This window comes from Falco naumanni, chromosome 4 (genome assembly GCF_017639655.2).
Source record: "Falco naumanni isolate bFalNau1 chromosome 4, bFalNau1.pat, whole genome shotgun sequence".
Taxonomy (NCBI): domain Eukaryota; kingdom Metazoa; phylum Chordata; class Aves; order Falconiformes; family Falconidae; genus Falco; species Falco naumanni.
In genome coordinates, this window is record NC_054057.1 from 111,949,449 (window position 1) to 111,967,446 (window position 17,998).

Below are 17,998 nucleotides of genomic sequence, written 5' to 3' on the forward strand. Positions count from 1 at the left end.
ACAAGGGCTCCGTGCGTAGGCTGGGGGGGGGGATCGGGCCCGTGGGGCCCACAGGGACCCCCCAGCCCAGCAGCCCCGGATCTCGGTGCCGTCCAGGCCCACGGGGCTTCCGGCCCGGCCGCCCCCGCCGTGCCGAGGGTCCAGCCCCCCCGCCCCCCTCGCCACAGGCAGGCAGGAACCGGGGCCAGTCCACGGTTTGTGTCAAGTCCTTTTTATTCTGTTCCCACAGAAACACCTGGTGAGGGGGCAGCTTCTGGGAGGGAGTCACGACACAGCGGCGGGGGCGGTACGGCACGGTACGGCACGGTACGGCACGGTACGGGGTCACTACAGGTGGCACAGAGCACAGCAGACACGCACACCGTCACAATGTTCAGAGGGAGCGCACCCGGCATTGCACTTACCGCTGGAAACGGCGCCCGGCCACGCTCGGCCCCTCGCCCTCGCGCCCTGCGCCCCCGCCCCGGCCAGCCGACTGCCATGGTGGGCTGGGGCCCAGCCTGCCGGGGGGCTCCGATGCCCCCGGTCCCGGCGGCGGAGGCGAGGTGGCGGATATGCTCAGGCAGCAAGACAGGCCCCGCTGGGGGTCTCGGTCCCGCGTGTGATTTACACACTGTACAAGTATTTACAGCGCGAGGAGCTGGGGGCTGGGGGCCTGGAGAAGGCACCCTCAGGCTATGCACTTGTCATCGCGGGGAGAGGCGTCGGGTGTGCGTGGGGCTGCGTCTCTCCTCTGTGGGGCTGCCCCACGGGAGCACCACGCTCCCACTCCCGCAGCTGCCAGCCTCTCCCCCAGCCCTGGGCACAGGCAGAGCCCCCTGCAAGGGTCCTGCCGCAGAGCATGGGCTTCCCACGGCAACTGGGCCCTCAATAACAAGTGCATAAATCTGCTAAGAGCTTTCAGTACAGCGATGGACTGATGGAAAAGAAAAAAAGAAAAGTCCAGGCAAAGAACAGCAAGCACTGAAAGGCGGGTGGAACCGTGCAGAGAAGTAGCAAGCCATGCTCTACGACGGGACAGACGGTCACAGGCGCTAGGGCTGCCCTTTGGCAAAGTGGCCCTCCGTGGGTCGAACATGCCACGAATTCATACGCACGGGTGGTCGATAAAGAGTAGTTCTCGGGTCGCTTGGCGGCACGCTTTGTGATGAAACCCTTAGGTGTGACATTGAACTGATTAGCTATTCACAGGTCTTGTTCTGGAGTCGTGTTATTTCGTTGCATAGAACATCAGGCGGGTGAACGGGTGGCTGCCACCTGCCGCGGGGGGCACCGGGGTGGAGGGTGATGCCGGCGTGGGGAGGCAGTGGGGCACGGGTGGCATGCAGCTGTACGCTGGCAAGCCCCCTCCTTGGGCAGTGCCACACACCCCCCACCCCACCCCCCGGGGAACCCCCTCCTGGCAGGGCGAGTGGGCTGTGGCCACCGGCCGCTGCACTGGCCGTCCCCGCGAAATGGCTTGAGAAGGACTTGGATTGCACAGTAAAAGGAAGGATACTGCCGGAGGCAAAGCTCTCCTGATCTTGTTCCACGGGATTTGTGCTCTTTTGTAGCCTCCTGCACTCTATTGCTTCTACAGACGACAGCCCATGTGCTAACTCATCGCACAATGCAAAGAGGGAAGAGGATTTGGTATAAAGTTTAGAAAAAAAACCAAACCAAACCCAAAATAAAATGAACCCAAAGAAACTGAGAAAAAAGGACCCCCTCCCTGACGACGCCCCGTGCCCCCCCCAGTGCGGATGAGGTATACACAGAAATCAAAGTGGGATGATTAAGGCTGTTCTTGAAAGAAAAGGGGTGCCCGGCGGTGGGCGCGCTGGCTGCGTGGCGAGGGCGAGCGCGGCCCTTTCAATGCTTCCAATGGCTTCGGGGCGGTGCCGCGTGCTGGGACACATGCCCAGCTGGCGGCCGCATCGGCAAAGGCCGGCCATGCCGCCTGTCAGAGTCCTATGGCCTCATATTTCGGTAGTGAAACAGTGTTAGGTCCTGGCTGACACGCTCCGGGGGCTCCCCAGCGGGCTGGGAGTGGGCCGCAGTGCAGGGGCGCGGGGATGGCCCCGGAGGGGTGGACGGGGTTGGGAAGGAGAAGCAGCGCCTGCAGCGCCCAGCCCTCGGCTCGTGGGGGAGGAAAAACCTATGAAGAGGCCAGAGCTGGGGTTCAGAGGGAGCAACTCTGCGTATAATCTTGAGAAAGGGTCACGGCCCACCTAAGGGGCCTGACCCGATGGTCCGGATCAGGCCCGTTCCCTCGGGGCGGCTGCTGGGGCTCGCCGTGTGCCGCATCGGAGCTGCTCGCCAGGCGTGGGGGGCGCCTGCCCCGAAGCGTCTGCCAGGTCCCCGCTCGGCCGCCATTTGGTCCAGCATCCAGGGATTGCCCTGCTTTCAAAAGCTTGCAAGAGACAGAGAGAGGTATTAGCCCAGGAGGTGACGTCCCTGTGGAGGGGACCCTGTGGAGCGGCAGCACCAGCCTGAGCAAACGGGTGGCCATGAGCCGCGAGGTGCTGCTGGCGGAGCAGCTGCTGCCGCCCCCGTGCTGGACGGGCTCCCAGAGCAGAGCTTGGGCTCCCAAACCTTCCCCGCCAGCCCAGGGTCTGCATCAGCATCCGTATGGCACTGGCCCACACCATGCTGCCAGGCCTGGGGACCAAGGCCAAGCCCCCACGCCTTGGCTCGGGGCTGGCGCGCAGGGCTGAGGATGTGCGGCCGAGTGTGAAGGGGCCGGGGCTGCACCGCCTCCTTCTCACTCTGAGGCCTGGGGGCAGGACAGGGCAGCGTTCAGTGGGTGCCAGGGCAGACAGGGGTGCAGCGGGAGCCCCGGGGAGGGCATGGTGGAGGGGACCAGTGGTGATGGAGGGAACTGATATGATGGAGGGGACTGGTGTGTGGGTGTGCTCCAGACACTCACCGTTATACTCAGAGTCCAGCGCTGTGTGCTGAATTCACTGGCTTCTTCATAGGTTTTTCCACTGCAACGACTCGATCTCCACTCGTTTCCCAAACTCCTGCTGCAGGAGGGAGCAGGCAGGGCATCGGGTGCTGCTGGGGCAGGGGAAGCCTGCAGCGCAGCACCCGGTGCCAACCGCACTCACCTTGTGCCGTTCTCTCACCAGAACGAAGTGAACTTCTTGCCAAAAGCCGACACCGCTGTGGGGAAGCCGGAGAGGTATCAGCATAGTGCAGCCACCCCGGCCCCCCAGCGCCCTGGCTCCCCACCTCCCTGGGCCCCACACCGCAGGAGCACCGCATCCCACCAGCTGCACCCGGCCACCCCCAAAGCGCCCAACCCAGTCTGGGTGCAGAAGAGCATTACCACCCCGTCCCCATCCCCAGGAGCAGCCCTACCTTCAGTCAGTTTGCCTGCTTGTTCCGCTGCCCCACCCGGCAGGATTTTAGAGAAAACGCTCTCTCCTTCCCCACCGGGCTGCCCCGTGGCTGCGCCGGGGGGACCACGTGGCCCAGCCGCCTTCGGACCGGCTTTGCCGTCTGCTGAGGGACAAACAAAGCCACTGTTAGCAGGGGACGGGCCCAGCCAGAGGAGCTCGGCTGAGCCCCCAGGGTTCAGGTCAGGCAGCCGGTGCTGCCAGGCCCACTGACCTGCTGCTCCCAGAGGCTGCGCCGCAGGTGCTCTCCCTGGCTGCTGTGGCACTTTCGCTGCAAGTTTGGATGCATCCATCTGCTCTGCTTTTGGCTGGAACAGGGAAGACAGCTCTCAGGGGTCGCCCTCCCAGCACAGATTCCACCAGGGGTGGCCTGGGGTGGGAGGCAACACCGAACTCCTGAACGCTGCTCCACAGCCCCAAAAGGGGCAGCAAGGGATGCACGGCACAGGGATGTCCCCTCAAGGGGATGCCTGCTGCCATGGCACCCAGAGGTGGCTGTGGTGAGCACACGGGTGGGATACACCTTGCCCCATGGCTCTCATCCCCAGATCTTCCCCCGCGAGCCGCTGGCCGTGGCCAGCCAGGCAGAGCTGTGGGGTCAGGAAGCAGCCAAGCCCATACTTACCGCTGCCGCTGGGTGCCCACCCGGCTGTGCGTGGAGCGCAGCTGGTGCCTTCCCCGCTGCCTGAGCTGGCCCCGGCTGCTGCTGTGGTGGCCGGGATGAGGGGGGTCCCTGTGTCCTGCCCCTGGCCTCGGGCTGTGCTGAGCCTGCTGGTTGGGCAGCCTGCCGTGCTGCTGGCTGTTGCCGCACTGCCTGCTGCCCTGCCTGCTGTTGCCTGGCTGCTGGCTGCTGTGGGTGTGCGAGGGGCTCTGGCTTTGGCACTGGGGTGGCTGACCCGTGTGGCTGGGGAGGCTTCTGTGCCTTGGGGGTCTCGGCGCTGTGGTGGTGAGCAGCAGAGCGAGATGGTGGGGTGTACTCGGTGGAGCTGGGGCCGTAGGGCGCGGGTGCACGGCACTCCGGCTGCTGTGCCTTCTTGGGGGCAGCCGGCGGCCCGTGGCCACGGGGCTCGTGACGGCTGGGCTCCCGTGGATGCTGCTTGGCCGAGCGGCGCTGGGGCTCATCACCAGCATGCCGCGAGGTGCCGGCATGGCGCTCGTATTCCCTGTGGTGCCGGTGCTCACGGTGCTGGGGGTAGTCGTTGTGCTGCCACGGGTCCTCATCGGGGGGCTCGTCGTAGTCGTGGTAGGTGTGCTTAACCGGGGGTCTCTTCTGTGAGGAAGAGTGGCCACCGTAGTGCCTGACCCTCTCTGCCCGTGCCTCCCTGGGCTTATCAAACCAGTCCGTCTCTTCCTGACCCAAATGATAGGCTTCGGGAACCAAAAACAAACCACAGTCAATCTCTCACTCAAGGCTGCCCGGGCGGAAGCCATGCAATGAGGTGGGAGAGGCAAGCAGCGGGCACGCGCGCGGGGGACAGCCTGTGCCGGCAGGGACGGGACGCGGCGCGGCACAGCATGGTGGGGCACCGTGCAGGACCAGCTAACACCGAACACCCGGCGCAGGGGAAGGCACATGTCAAGCAAACTGAGGCGGTGAGAGTGTCTCTGCATATGAGCGGACAGGCATGCCCCGGGGAAGTGCCATGCTCTGGGGTGGTCACCACGGGGAGCCGTTACCTTCACTGTCCGAGACAACGCAATGAGCATCATCCATGCCGTAGCCCTCCTCGTGCTTGTACGAGTGACTCCTTGGCACGTCTTTGATGTGCTTTTGCACATCAGGCAACGAGTGGCTGGAGCAGAACTGGGAGCAGGGGTCCCCTGCCGACTGGGGGCCGGGCCCCCCCGTGGCTCGTGACCCCCCCACCGACTTCCCCAGGGGGCTGATGGGGCTCTCCTCCTCCGAGGGCTGCGTGCGGATGGGCGCCCGCCCACGGCTCTGGCTCATGCTGAGGGATGAGGGCTTGGAGCCACCTTTCTGGGAGCGCTCCATGCCCTCCCGCTCGTAGGACTTGCTCCGGCCGCCCACCTCCCGGCTGGAGGACTTTTCCACCCCATAGCCAGAGGAGCGGGTTCTGCTGCTGGCAGAGTAGACCCGCTCCTCCTCATCCACCAGATCCCGGCTGGAGACGCCGTAGTACTTCTGCTGCTCATAGACGTTCTTCTTCAGGCCGTAGGTGATCTCCTCCTGCATTTTCTTGGCCCTGGAGGCCACATTGCTGCTGCCAACCGACGTCGTCGTCGCGTAAGTGGCTAGGTCTGACTCCACATCTTTGGCTTCTTCGATGGGGGAGAACTTGGAGATCTTCTGCTCCATGCCCTGCTTTCTGTGCTTGCTGCGCTTTGAGGAGATGACGGCAGGCGCCAGGTTCTTGGATGAATGCTTCGGTAGTGCCGTGCTGGAGCCGTGCTTGTCCACCCGTGAGGAGTGCCGGTACTCACTGTCCCCGTAGTAGTAGGATGAGCTGGTGGAGCTCCCAAACACCCTGCCATTGCTCTCCACGCCCCGGTGGTAGCTGTTCCTCCCTCGATGTTCAGGGCCGTGGTGGTCATAGACATCCTCCTCAGACTCCTCCTCAGCTTTGGTGTAGCAGCAGGGCCGGCTGGGGCCTTCGGTGTCCCCCAGCTCACTCTTCTCCCTGCCGTGGCGGCTGTCGGTGCCCATGCCCACCGGTTCCGCTTTCTGCCCCTCTACTGGCGGGCTCTCCTTGGTGAGCTCGCTGATGTCCTCGATCATCACGTAGTTACGGGGGATGTTCTGCTCCAGGTTGGTGTAGAGGGACTCGGAAGAGAAGCTGGCTGAGGGCCCCTGGGCCACGCTGGCTCTCTCGGCTGGCCGGGCCTCGGGCGCCTTGTACTGCTCGTAGCTGCTGCTCGCTGGCGCAGTGCTGAAGGTGACGTCGGGAACGGCGGAGGAGCTGGTGACTGTGCCAATGACCTCGTAGTTGGTGGGGATCTTCTGTTCCAGGTCGGCCAGTGAGGTCTGCCGTGGCTTCTGGTGCCCACCAGCGATGTCCGCTGGGCTCTGGAAGAGGGCGGGCTGTGCTGCTGGCACGGTGGCCGCCCCCGCGAAGGCGCTCGGGGCTTGGTAGGGGTTTTGGGGCCGGAAGCCCGGCTGGCCTGGGGTGCCCAGCTCCGGATACGGGGGGCCGGGGGCCGGGAAGGTGCCGGCCGAGGCGAAGGCAGGCAGCGGGGCCGCAGGCAAGCCATCCTGCGAGGTGCTGGCCGTGGGGTACTGGGGGGGCTGCAGGCGTGCTGGCGGGAAGGCAGCGGGGCCCTGTGGGGCAGGGTATGGGTAGGTGTCGTAGGAGGCAGCGGCGGCGGCAAAGTCAGGGTACTGCCCGGCAGGTGCGGGGTGCAGGCCAGCACCATCGTAGGCAGCGAGGCGCAGGCTGTGCAGCTCGCTGTCAGACAGGTAGTCGCGGCGGTCCCCGGCGCAGCGCAGGTAGGGGTGGTCCCGCCCGCTGCCCCGCTCCTTCAGCAGGGACTCCTTGCGCTGGGTGATGCCCAGCTCCAGGTACTTCAGCTTGGCGTCGATCTCCTTCTCCTCCTCATCGAGCTCTGCCTGCTTCTTCCGCAGCTTGGTGGCCTCGTGCTCCACCAGCCTCAGGTCACGGTCCAGTTCCTTTAGCAGGCTGGCCTTGGTGACCGGCGCGGTGGCCTTGGGGGCCAGGCTGCTCAGGTAAAGCTGGGAAGCGGCCGGGCTGGCCAGGGGGACATGGGGCTCCTCAGGCGGCGGACTGGGAAGCGTCCGCTTCACCTTGCGTGCCAGTGGGCTTGACTGCAGTCCCCCCACCTGCAAAGCCAAGGGACATCTGGTCAGGGGCACAGGTGGGGGTCCCTCCATGTCCCTCCCGAGCATCACAGAGCATTTTGCATGCCCTGGGGCTGTGGTGAGGTGGCCCACTACGCACGTGTTCCCCCATGCACTGAGGAAGCGGCATTTATGTAAAAGCACAATAAATAGGATGGAAGTAACAGGCAGGGCGCTTTCCGTGAGTAATTACCAGGGGTGGCAGCCAGCCAAGTGCCAGGCTGGCCGCGTGCACGCCGCTGCCTGCCGCAAAAACTGCTTTCTGTCCTCAGGCGCTTGGCAGCAGGGCCCAGGGGAGTGGCCGGGGGCTGCTGCTGCCCCGGGAATTGCCCCAGGGCTCTCTGCTGGGCGCTTGGCAGCCTAAGGCAACCTCGGTGAGCGGGGGCAAAGGCGGGAGCCAGAGCTGCCACAGCCTGAATCGGAGTCATGCACGGTGGCTGCTCCTTGGCAGAGAAGGGGGACCTGGCTTGGGCAGGGGACAGGGGACAGCCCCGGCCCTGCCAGGGGGGCAGTTCCTGCCCGCTGCTGGGCTCATGCAGCCTGTGGAGCTCCAGGGCCTCCCTCCGGCTGCCGGCTCTGGTGCACACGGCTGTGCACACCGGCTGTCATCAGCTGCTATGGAAGCCAGCCCTTTAAAATATTAATTGCCACAGTACTAATGAAACCGAATTGTCCCGAGGTGCCTCCTGCAGCCATTCCCCAAGGGAAAGGTTTTCCCTGTGTTGACGTACCTGGGTGCCAGGGAGCAGCGAGTGTTGGTAGAGGGAGAACCTGTCTTTGCCAGCCTCCTCGGCGGTGGGGCTGATGGGCTTGGGGTCAGACAGAGAGCGCTGCATGGTCTTGATGGGACGCGGCAGCGTCTGCTGACGCTGGGCCAAGTCGGTGGTGAAGTGCTTCTGCGGGGGAACGTGAGCCTTGTTCAGCCGCTCGCTGGTGGCAAAAGAGGACTCCAGGAGGCGGTGGGGGGACAGTGGGGAGACAGGCGAGTAAAGGACCTGTGGAGAACGGGGTGGCTGGCGGGTTACCAGCTGGGAGAGGGACTCGGCCGGCAGATGGGACTGGTACCCGATTTCCAGGGGATCCGGCTTCTTCTTCTCAAACTTGCCCAAGGTCTGCTGCCGGACAGCGTGGGGGTCCAGGGGGCCCGTGCTCACCATCTGGATGTTGGTGGAATAGGGCGTGATGGTGGTGGGCACCGTCAGCTGGGGGACCACGATGCCGGGCTGCGGGGCTGCCTCCGGCTCTGTCTGGCAGGCCAGGCTCTCACCCCGCTGTGTCTTCTCTGGGGCCGAGATGTACTTCACAATCTCCACACGGGGGTCATGGGTGGTGATATGGATGGAGGGGGAGACACGGAGGAGCTGATCGGGCTCTGTCTGCACCGAGCAGTCGCTGATGGTCTGGATGCCCACACTGGCTGTGCTGCGGGCCACCCCCTCCAGCTTTCCCTCAGCACTGGCCTCAGCGTGCCGCGAGGCCCGGGAGCGCCGGCGGCGCACGGGCTGCTCCCACTCCCCACTGTCCTCCTCGTCTGTCTGCACGCTGCAGTCAGTGCTGCGCCGCGCTCGCCGCCGCCGTGACAGCAGGTACCGCTCCTCACCATCCTCCTCGTCCGTCTGCACGCTGCTGTCTGCCGTCTTCCTCGCCGTGAAGGCCTCCTGTGCCACCTCCTTCTCATAGGCATCACGCAGCCGTGGCATTGAGTTCCTCTTCTTGATGCCCCGGCCAGGCTCCCAGGACTCCTCGGCTTGCAGCGACATGTCTGAGGCCGAGCTGCTGAGCGGCCGCTGTGGTGCAGGGTAGCGGGGACCAGCGGGCCCATCTGGTGCTGCCTGGCTTGGTGGAGGCCATGCCTGCCCATTGTGCGGCAGGGCCCGCGGCGCCTCGGCAGGCCCCTCAGGCGGGCGGGCAGTGGGCTCAGTGGGCACAGGGAAAGCAGACTTCTGCCGCTTCTGCTCCTCCAGCTGCTGCTGCAGCTGGTGCTGGAGCTGGTGGATGTGCTCGAGCTGGAGGCGCTGCTGGGCGAGCTGCTCCCGCTGCAGGGCCAGCTGCGCATGCCGCTCCTCCTGCTGCTGCTGCAGCACCTGCTGCTTGATGCACTGCAGCTCCTGCAGCTCCCGCTGCACCAGCAGCTGCTCCTTCTCCCGGTGCCGCTGCAACTCTGCACGCTCCCGCTCCAGCTCCTCCTGCAGCCGCAGCTGCCGCAACTTCTCCAGCTCCACGCGCTCCCGCTCCAGCTGCAGCACGTGCTCCTGCTGCTTGCGCTGCCGTTCCTCCTCCCGCTCCCGCTCCTCCCGCTGTGCCCCATCCAGTGGTGGCTTGGGTACCGTGGCCACCTGCCCACCCTCCTTGCTGGCCGCTGGTGCCGCCGGCCCCTCAGCATGGGGAGCAGCCCCCGCTGGCTCCGCTCTCTGCAAGCCACCAATAGGGGCGGTGGGGGCTTTGGAAGCGGGACCAGCACCCGCCGCCACCGGTGCCGTGCTGACGGGCTTGCCCAGGTAGACGGGTGTCTCCACCAGCGAGGCTGCCGGGGCTGGCCGGCTCGGGGCTGGGTAGCGGTAGAGGCCCTGTGCCGCCAGTGGGACACGGGGGGTGATGACCGGCAGCCTGGTCAGGCTGGCCAGCGGGACCGCCGCCACACCGCCCGGGCCATAGGGTCTGTACAGCCCACGCAGCATGGGCCGCAGCACTGAGGCCGGCTGGGTGGTGATGGGCAGCGTGGAGGCGATGGGTGTGTTGATGGTGGAGTAGATCATGCCGTCAGCGGCCCGCACTGTGGCGGTGGAAGGGAACATCTGCCGGATGGCGCCCAGGCGGACACCGGGGATGTTGTACTGTGCCAGGCTGCCAAGGCCCTGCCGCGTCTCCGGGAAGGTGGGGTTGTACATCCTGCCGGGTTTGGGGGGCACAGGGCCCTGTTGCTGAGCCGCCAGTCCCACCGCGGTCCCCGGCCCAGCGCTGTGGGCATAGGGCAGCAGGTCGGGGCCGTTGGCATGCCGGCCTCCATACTGGTCCATGGAGTTGAGGGCGGCGCACATACGGCTGATCTCGCGTGCCGTGGTGGCACTGTAGTGGGCCAGGCTGGACTCCTGGAAGCTGGCCAGGTCCCCCCGGGGTGAGAAGCGGTAGTCGGAGTAGATGTTGGAGGCCGAGCTGTACCTCCGCATGGGAAGTGGGTGGCCCAGCAGCTCCGCTGGCTGGCGGAGGTCAGAGAAGGAGCCGTACTGCAGCCCCTGGCCCAGGTAACCCCCCTCGGCAAAGCCCACACTGTAGGAGTGCTTCATGGTGCTGAGGTCCACTGCAGCATCGCCCGCGGGGGAGGGGAAGGGCTGATCCCCCTTCGTGGGGTAGTAGCTCATCCCAATTTCAGAGAGGTTCGTGTCTGACATGGAGGAGTAGAGGCGGCCGAAGGCACCAGTCGGGTAAAACTTCTGCTCCTCATAAAGCGTGGGTGCCGGGGCTGGCTGCTCTCGGTAGGGGAAGGTCTCCGGCAGCTCTGGCTCTCTGCTGCCGTAGAGCGGCCCACTGGCTTTCCGGCCAGGTGCCGATGCCTCCCCGGCTTTCTTCTCTGGCATCTTGGAGGTGGGGTTGAAAGCTCCGGTGCAGCTGCCACCAAAGGGGAATTTGTAGACCATGTCACAGCAGGCGACCTGGCTCTCTGGCTTCACACCCGTGAGGTCCAACACATTGGCCGGCGGCTCCTCCTTCAGCACTTTGGTCACTGGTCCAGCCGCCACCTCCTCCATCTGCACCATCATCACCTGGGATTTCTTGCCGCCCAGGGCAAGGAGAGGGCTCTGGCTCTTCAGCTCCACTGGAACTGCCCGGTACAACTCCGAGCCCGGCTCTGGTGGGAAGGCCTGAGGGTGGCCACCTATGTTCTGCGCCCCACTGGTCTGTGTGATGAGCGCGTCCTTCTTCACCATCTGGCCTGGCATGCCATACCTTGCAAACTTGGTCTGGGGGGCAGCAGTGGGCTCAGGCTTGCTTACGGCTGCTCCACTGGCTCTGACAGTGGCTGTCTGGACACCCTGCTCCACCTGCTTCACCTGTGCCAAGCACACCGGGCTCCCAGTCCCCTGCCCAAAGTCCACCCGGCTCTGGAAAGGGTCTCCATAGACTACAGGCTGCTTGGCCTGCGAGAGGAGCATGGGGGAGGCTATGGCCAGGCCGGCGGTGCTGGCTGCTGCGATGATGGCATGGGGCTGCTCCTGGGCATTGAGGTTGATGATCAAGGGCTGGATGGCCGTGGACTGTCGACTTGGGATATGGTCCAAGGTCAGGCAGTACTTCCTGGCCTCAGTGGCCAAGGAGGTGAGATCCATACCTTGGTCCGTTATGATGATGGGGGCAGACTTCAGCGCGGTCCGTAAGTCTACAGCGTTAGTGCTCGGCACCTTGGGCCCTGGCTCAACCCGGGACGTGCCGGGGATGGAGGAGATGCGGCAGAGGGAGATGTTTTCTGCAGGAAGTGCTCCCCAGCCATACAGCCCCGTGATGCTCTCTGTGGCTGAAGTCACGGCAGGTGCCTTCTGGCTGTGCTCCTTCACCGGTTGTGTCCTGACATAGGCACCTGGTGGCTGCTCTGGCTCCAGCGCCTGGCTGTAGCCATGTGCCGGCAGCTGCCGGCTTGGCCTGGTGGGAGATGAGGTGGGGGATGTCGAGGAGCCGGAGCTGACCGGCTTGGTTTGGCTGGCCGCGTCAGCCGCCAGTGTGATCAGCATGAAGGGGGCATCCTGTGAAGAGGGCTGCCGGGTCAGGCGCGGCGAGCCTGCCCGGTGCGGCGTCTGCGTCCCCTGTGCCACCATGGGGGAAGAGATGGCGGGGCCAGCAGCGGCAGCGGTGGGACCCTCGTAGGGGAGGAGGGGGCTCTGTGTCTGCGTGGAGAACTCTGCTGTGGCCTTTGCAGCACGGGTGGGACTCTGTGTGGGGGAGGTGGGTGACAGCGGAGGGCTGGAGCTCTTGAAGAAGGAGTATGTCTTGGGCGGTGGGGGCTTGCCATCGCTCGCAGCCGGGAGCTTCTCCCTGGCTGTCTGCACACTGATCTCCACCGCTGCCTTGCTTCTGCTGGTGTCCTCCGTCTGCGAGCCGTAGCTGATGGTGCTCTTCACTGGAGTGTAGCTTCTGCCAGCTATGGGTGGGACCTCTGGAGCTGGGGAGCTGTAGCTCCGCAGCACGCTGCCAGGGCTGCCCGCTGCTGTCGTCACCGTGCTGGCACCTTTGCTGTAGGCATAAGGAGTGGTGGCAGCCTTGGACACGGGGCCGGGCGCTGCTGGGGTGATCTGGACCTTGGCTAGGTCTTGCCCCTCTTTTGCAAAATGCTGGGTGACCCGGACGTCGGGAATGGCCTTGCCTGTGCTGCTGTCAGAGGTGGCAAAGGAGACGGGAGCGGAGAGCTGTGTGGGGCTGGTGCCAGGGGTGAGCGGACCCCCATTCTGTTTCATCGGGTCAGCGTAGGCGCTCTCGGCATTGAGGAAGTGCTTCTCCTGGTACGTCTCGTGCTGCCCCTTTGCCTTCTCTCCCTGCTCGAGGGCCAGGTCAAAGGAGGAAGACTGGTGCATCCTGGAGATGCTCTGTGAGGTCTGCAGGATCTCTTCATACACCGCTCCTGCCTTCGGCAGGGCACTTGGATAGCTGGGCTGGGAGGGGCGTGTGGGGCCACCGTCGTACTGGTACTCTTCAGCATACTGGTACTCAAAGCCGTTCTGGCCCTCGGTGCCGTGGTAGCCAACCTGCTGGTAGCCACTGCCATAGGAAACAGCCGGCTGCGCCTGCTGGACCTGCTGCCTCTGCATCATCTCTGCCTTCCTCATCATCTCCTCATAAGCTTCCTCGGCACTCTTAAGGGGCTTGCTGGCCGGCTGGCTGGGGCCACTGTCCCCCTTCTCCGTTGGGGAGTACAGAGACATGAAGGTGGGCAGGTTGTACTCGCTGCCCGACTTGTACAGCTTGGAGGCCACAGTGTCGAAGCTCTCGGCCTCCGAGTCAATGGAGGGTGAGTACTCGGAGCAGGAGGAGCGGTGCAGCTCCTCCATCTCTGCCGCCTGCCGCAGCTCCTCAGTGGGAGAGGCATCTTCAATGGGGGAGAGGTTGCTAGGGGGGGTTTTGGAGCGCTCCCTCCTCCGCTGGGCCCTCAGCTCCTCCTTGTCACGCTTGGTCTTGCGTGCGGTGCTCCGGATGCGCTGCTGCTCCACCTCCCGCATCTTCTCCTGCTCCCGCAGCAGCTCCTCTTCCTCCCGCAGCTCCTCCTCCTCAGACGAGTCCTCAATGGTGGGAAGCAAGGGCCCGTGCGAGCGGTGGCGAGCCTTCCTCTGCTGTTTCACCTCCTCCAGCCGCTGCCGGCGGCTGGGGCTGCTGTCGCTGTCCTCCTCCAGGGAGGAGATGGAGGTGGGTGAGGTGCCAGAGGTGTAGCTGGGTGTCGTGGCTGGCAGGGTGGAGGAGTACTCACCCCGGGACCGCTCCTCAGGGGAGCCCGTCAGGCTCTCCATCTCCAGCTCAGGCTCCCGGTCCAGGCTGGCATCCACCTCCTGGCCCATCTCCATCTCCCGGCCGTAGCCAGTCGTGCTGTTCAGCTCAATGGTCTTGAAGCGCCGCAGGCCTCCCTGGGCTGTGCTCAAGTCGTCACCCTCCGCCACCTCCAGCTCCTTCCCCTCCTCCTTGTACAGGCTGCTGGGGCCATGTGGCAGGCGCCGCTTGGCTGATGCCGCCTCTTTGCCCTTCTCCACCTCAGCCTTCTGCCCGGCTCTGGGGACACCATACTTGGTGCGCCCATAGTCTTCCTCCTCTTCCTCAAGGTTGTCCTCCTCTGCGCTCATCTCTAGGATCTGCCTCCGCATGAACTCCTCATCGCTCACCTCCACCTCCCGGCCCTTGGGCTGAGGGGGCACTGGGGAGAAGCCCCCCTCGCTGCTGTCCTCCACATAGTCGTGCCGCAGCTTGCTGCCGAACTCATCTGACGACTCTGCGCTCTCCCGCCGCTCCCGCTGATTCTCCCACTCCAGCGAGTCCTCATCCTCCTCCAGAATGTCCTCCAGCTCCTCGTCTGAGTCGAAGGCTTCAGGGGTGATGGAGAGGTACCGTGGCCGCTGCCGCTGCTGCTCCTCCTGTGGCTCTGGGCCACCCTTGCCGCGCTCGGCAGGCTCTGGTGGGGCACCCCGGCCTTCCAGGAGAGGCCGCATGCTGCTCTCCAGCTTGGTGAGCTCGGAGGGGCTGGGGGGGCTCTGCCCGGTCAGCCCGGTGCTGCTCAGCTTCTCCTCCTCCTGCTGCACTAGGCCGGTGATCTCGCTCTGCGAGCTGGAGATGCCGTCGGAGGAGTAGCCGGTGTCGCTCAGGCTCTGGGGGCTGCGGGACAGGTCCGGGGGGTAAGGCTTGCTCCCGTCCTGCGGGCAAGGGAGAGCGCAGCGTCAGACCCAGGCAGCTCTGGGGCTGCTCTCCCCACTTCCCCCCAGATCCTCTCCTGAGGACCACACAGAAGGTCTGGGCAGCACTGGGAGCCTGCCCAGCATGAAGGTCGGGGCCGCCATGTGTCCCTCCCTCAACGGCTCATCAGCAATTTGTCTGCGTGCTGATGAAGGCAGGTAATGGGGTGTGCTGCAGGCGGGGGGTGGCACAGCAAATGTCCCCAGGGGCAAAGGCGCTGCAGGACTCATAACTATGTTTAAAAAATTGGGCCCCATCAGCATTATCTCCCCTGACAACTAACACAGGAAGGCTGTCTAACGGCAATATCGATTTTTTTACTATCCACCACACAGAGAGCCAGCGGCGGCTGAGCCCCGTCCGTCAGCCTTGGGATACCAACGGCCACACGCCCTTCCCTAGGGAAGGGATGCGAGGGCAGAGCCGCCTGCTGCTCCTCCCAGCACGGGGAGAAGCCCAAGCACTGGTAATAGGGGTGGGGGAGTCTGGGGAGGGGGCAGCCGTTGTGCCCCGGCACCCGGCCAGGCTGGTGCGGCAGCACTGAGAGGACAGGAGCTTTGCCAGCAGCCGCCGTGGGGAACAGCCGCCTTTTAATGAACTTTAATTTCTCTGACTGACAGCCCTGCAAAGCAGCCTTCAGAAGCAGAGTGGCCCCCAGGATCCTCGTTAGATGCCAGCAGAAATAAACAGGCCCTTTTAATTGACATTACAATTAGGCAGCACTGGGGGCAAGCCTCTGAGCCACGGGGAAAGTGCCGTCGCTGGGCTACAGCAGGGCCCGTCACCCTGCCGGCACAGAGGCACCATGGACCTTATTTGATTTTTGGGGGTGTAAGGAGCCTCTTCCCTGGGGGCTACACAACAGCAGGAGGGGCAGCCATCCCCTCCCAGCTACTGGGGATCTCCTGCCATGTCCCCTCCCGCGGGAGGCTGTGCCAGCTGCTGCTGGGATGGTTGCTTATGAGGGAAGAGCATCCCAATGCAGCTGAATATTTCCCTGAATTCTATTGAATTTTTAGACAGCTGGGACGAGGAGTTTGAAAAATGCCCACTGCTGCAACATGAAAGGTGAAACAAGTTTTCCATTTAACAACAAACTGAACTGCCCTTATGTTATTTCAAAACAAATCCAAAGGACGGAGGTGACCTGCACTGTTACATTATGCCCAAACTGGTGTCACGCTAATATAAAGAAGGCAAAGACCAGCACACTGCTACAGAGCCTGTGAAGCTCCTAAGTGGTTTGGAAATGCTGAGACAGCAGTGTTTGGAACTCACCAATTCCCAAAAGGCCATTTCCCGAGGCAAATGGCCTCAATGACACAGATTCTGCTCTGACTTGGAATAAACCCCCCCTGTTTCTGAGCACGGCCGGCCGCTGGTGGAGGCATGGCTCAGCGCCATGCCAGCCCCGGGCAGGCTGCAGTCCCCAGGGATGCTCCGAGCTGGATGCACCCAGAGAGCTCACCTCCTGCTCCTTCGCCCGCGGCGCCTCGGGGGGTGCCCGGCTCTCCTTGATCTCTGCCTTGGGTTTGGGGCTTGCGCTCTTTGCCTTCGTCGCGGCACTCTCAGGAGCTCTGGAAGGCTCTGGGGCAGCTTTGGGCAGCAGCTTTTCCTCTGCTGGCACCGGGGGCTTCTTCTCCACCGGGACAGGGCTTGGGGTCTTGCTCTGCCCGGCAGCCCGGAGGCTCCTTGCGGGTGAGGGCTGCTGCTCGGGGGCTGCCACCGGCTCGGGGGGGCACTGGCACGGGCGCTCTCGGCTGCTGGCTGGCGGCTGGGGGCTGGTGCCGTGGGGAGCCGCTGGGCGGTTGCTTTGGGGCAGGCAGTGGCATCGGGGCAGGGTCACCGAGGCTGCCTTCCAGCAGCCTCTGAGTTTGGCAGTTCAAGCACAGCCATTCGTTCTTCTGCAAAACAAAGAAAGGAAAAGTTCTGAATAAACTCTGGGAGCTTCGTCCCAGCAGGGACCTCTCCAAGAAGTTCAGCAGACGGGACACATGGCGATGACGCAAAGGACTCAGCCCACTCAAACCAAAGAACCTGCTTCAGAGAGGCCAGGTGGTGAGCACGCAAGCGCTGAAACGCTGGTGCTGTGGCAGAGGGGATGTGCAGCACTGGAGCCGGACCCGACAAACCACCTAAAAAAGGCCAACCACCCAGCTTAAACCTGCCCCTGCCTTTGTCCAGACCTCACTGATGTTCAGCCAAAGGGACCATGGCTATGACACAGGCATTTCACGCTCTGCCCCACAACACCTCAGCATCACCAGCTCTTTTCATCTCCAGTCTTGTCGGTATTACAGTTTTAAGTGAAATTAAACAATGAAGGCAGATTTCCACCATAGCTTAACACTTCTCAGGCTCCATACGGCTTTTCTCTCACTCTGGTTTGTTTTCCTTGATACAATAAAGGTTTAATAGCATAATCATAATACTTAAGGATATTTTTTTTCTGGGTTATCAGAAAATGCTGGGTACAAAAGTACGCAAAAATTTCCCAAAGATATTACCCAAAGTACACGCTGTGCAGGAAAAGAACAAGACAATCTTGTCTAGTGAAATTCTCAGCAAGAGCTGTCATTTTATGGCCTGGAAAAAGCAGCTTGTGAGCGGGGCTGTGAGTGGCAGATAGCCCGTGGGGCTACAGCAGGGGCTCTGCATTAAGAGATCAGAAGCACTTTCCCCCCCAGGTTGTCCAAGGGCTATTTTTACCCACCCAGGAATGTCCAGGAATAGGGCTCTGACATTTCCTTCCCTTTTGATGTTTCATCATCTTAAATCTTTTCGGTTTTGCTGCTAACAGCCCAATATGCTCCAAGTCCTTTTCCCAGAACGCTCTTGCTGACCTGTTGCTCCAGAAGCTCAGGGTGGCCAACCTCGGGGGGCAGCTGGCCCCAGAGGAGCTGTCACACTCTTAGAGATGTGGTCTTGGTCTTCAGCGGGACCAGCCAGGGGCCGGGGCTACAAGCCAGCAGCATCTCCTGGGGCCAGAGTCTCCATGTAGAAGATGAGGTTCACCAAAACGGCCTCAAGGAAACAGCCTCAAGCTGCACCAGGGGAGGTTTAGATTGGATATTAGGAAAGATTTCTCCACCAAAAGGGTTATCAAGCCCTGGAAGAGGCTGCCCAGGGTACCGGTTGAGTCACCCATCCCTGAAGGTATTTAAAAGACTTGTAGATGTGGCACTTAGGGACGTGGTTTAGCAGTGGACTTGGCAATGCTGGGTTAACAGTTGGACTAGATGGTCTTAAGGGTCTTTTCCAATCTAAATGATTCTATGATTCTATTCTACGACCCTAAAAACCATACCTAAGGGATGGCAGCAGCATGACGGGCTTAACACCTGCATCCCACACCCAGGAGTCCCCACATTTTGACAAGATG

General features: G+C 63.2%; 1 protein-coding gene across 1 annotated transcript in view; it reads right to left on the reverse strand.

Moving 5' to 3' along the window:
• Window positions 1-202: 202 nt before the first annotated feature.
• Window positions 203-17,998, reverse strand: part of BSN (bassoon presynaptic cytomatrix protein) — a 74,923-nt gene continuing 57,127 nt past the window's right edge. The window contains 10 exon segments of the mRNA XM_040590523.1: window positions 203-2,392; window positions 2,909-3,008; window positions 3,093-3,147; window positions 3,346-3,489; window positions 3,598-3,691; window positions 4,009-4,751; window positions 5,061-7,179; window positions 7,929-14,576; window positions 16,085-16,355; window positions 16,357-16,520. Of these exon segments, the coding sequence (XP_040446457.1) occupies window positions 3,107-3,147; window positions 3,346-3,489; window positions 3,598-3,691; window positions 4,009-4,751; window positions 5,061-7,179; window positions 7,929-14,576; window positions 16,085-16,355; window positions 16,357-16,520 (10,224 nt within the window). The 3' untranslated portion in view covers window positions 203-2,392; window positions 2,909-3,008; window positions 3,093-3,106.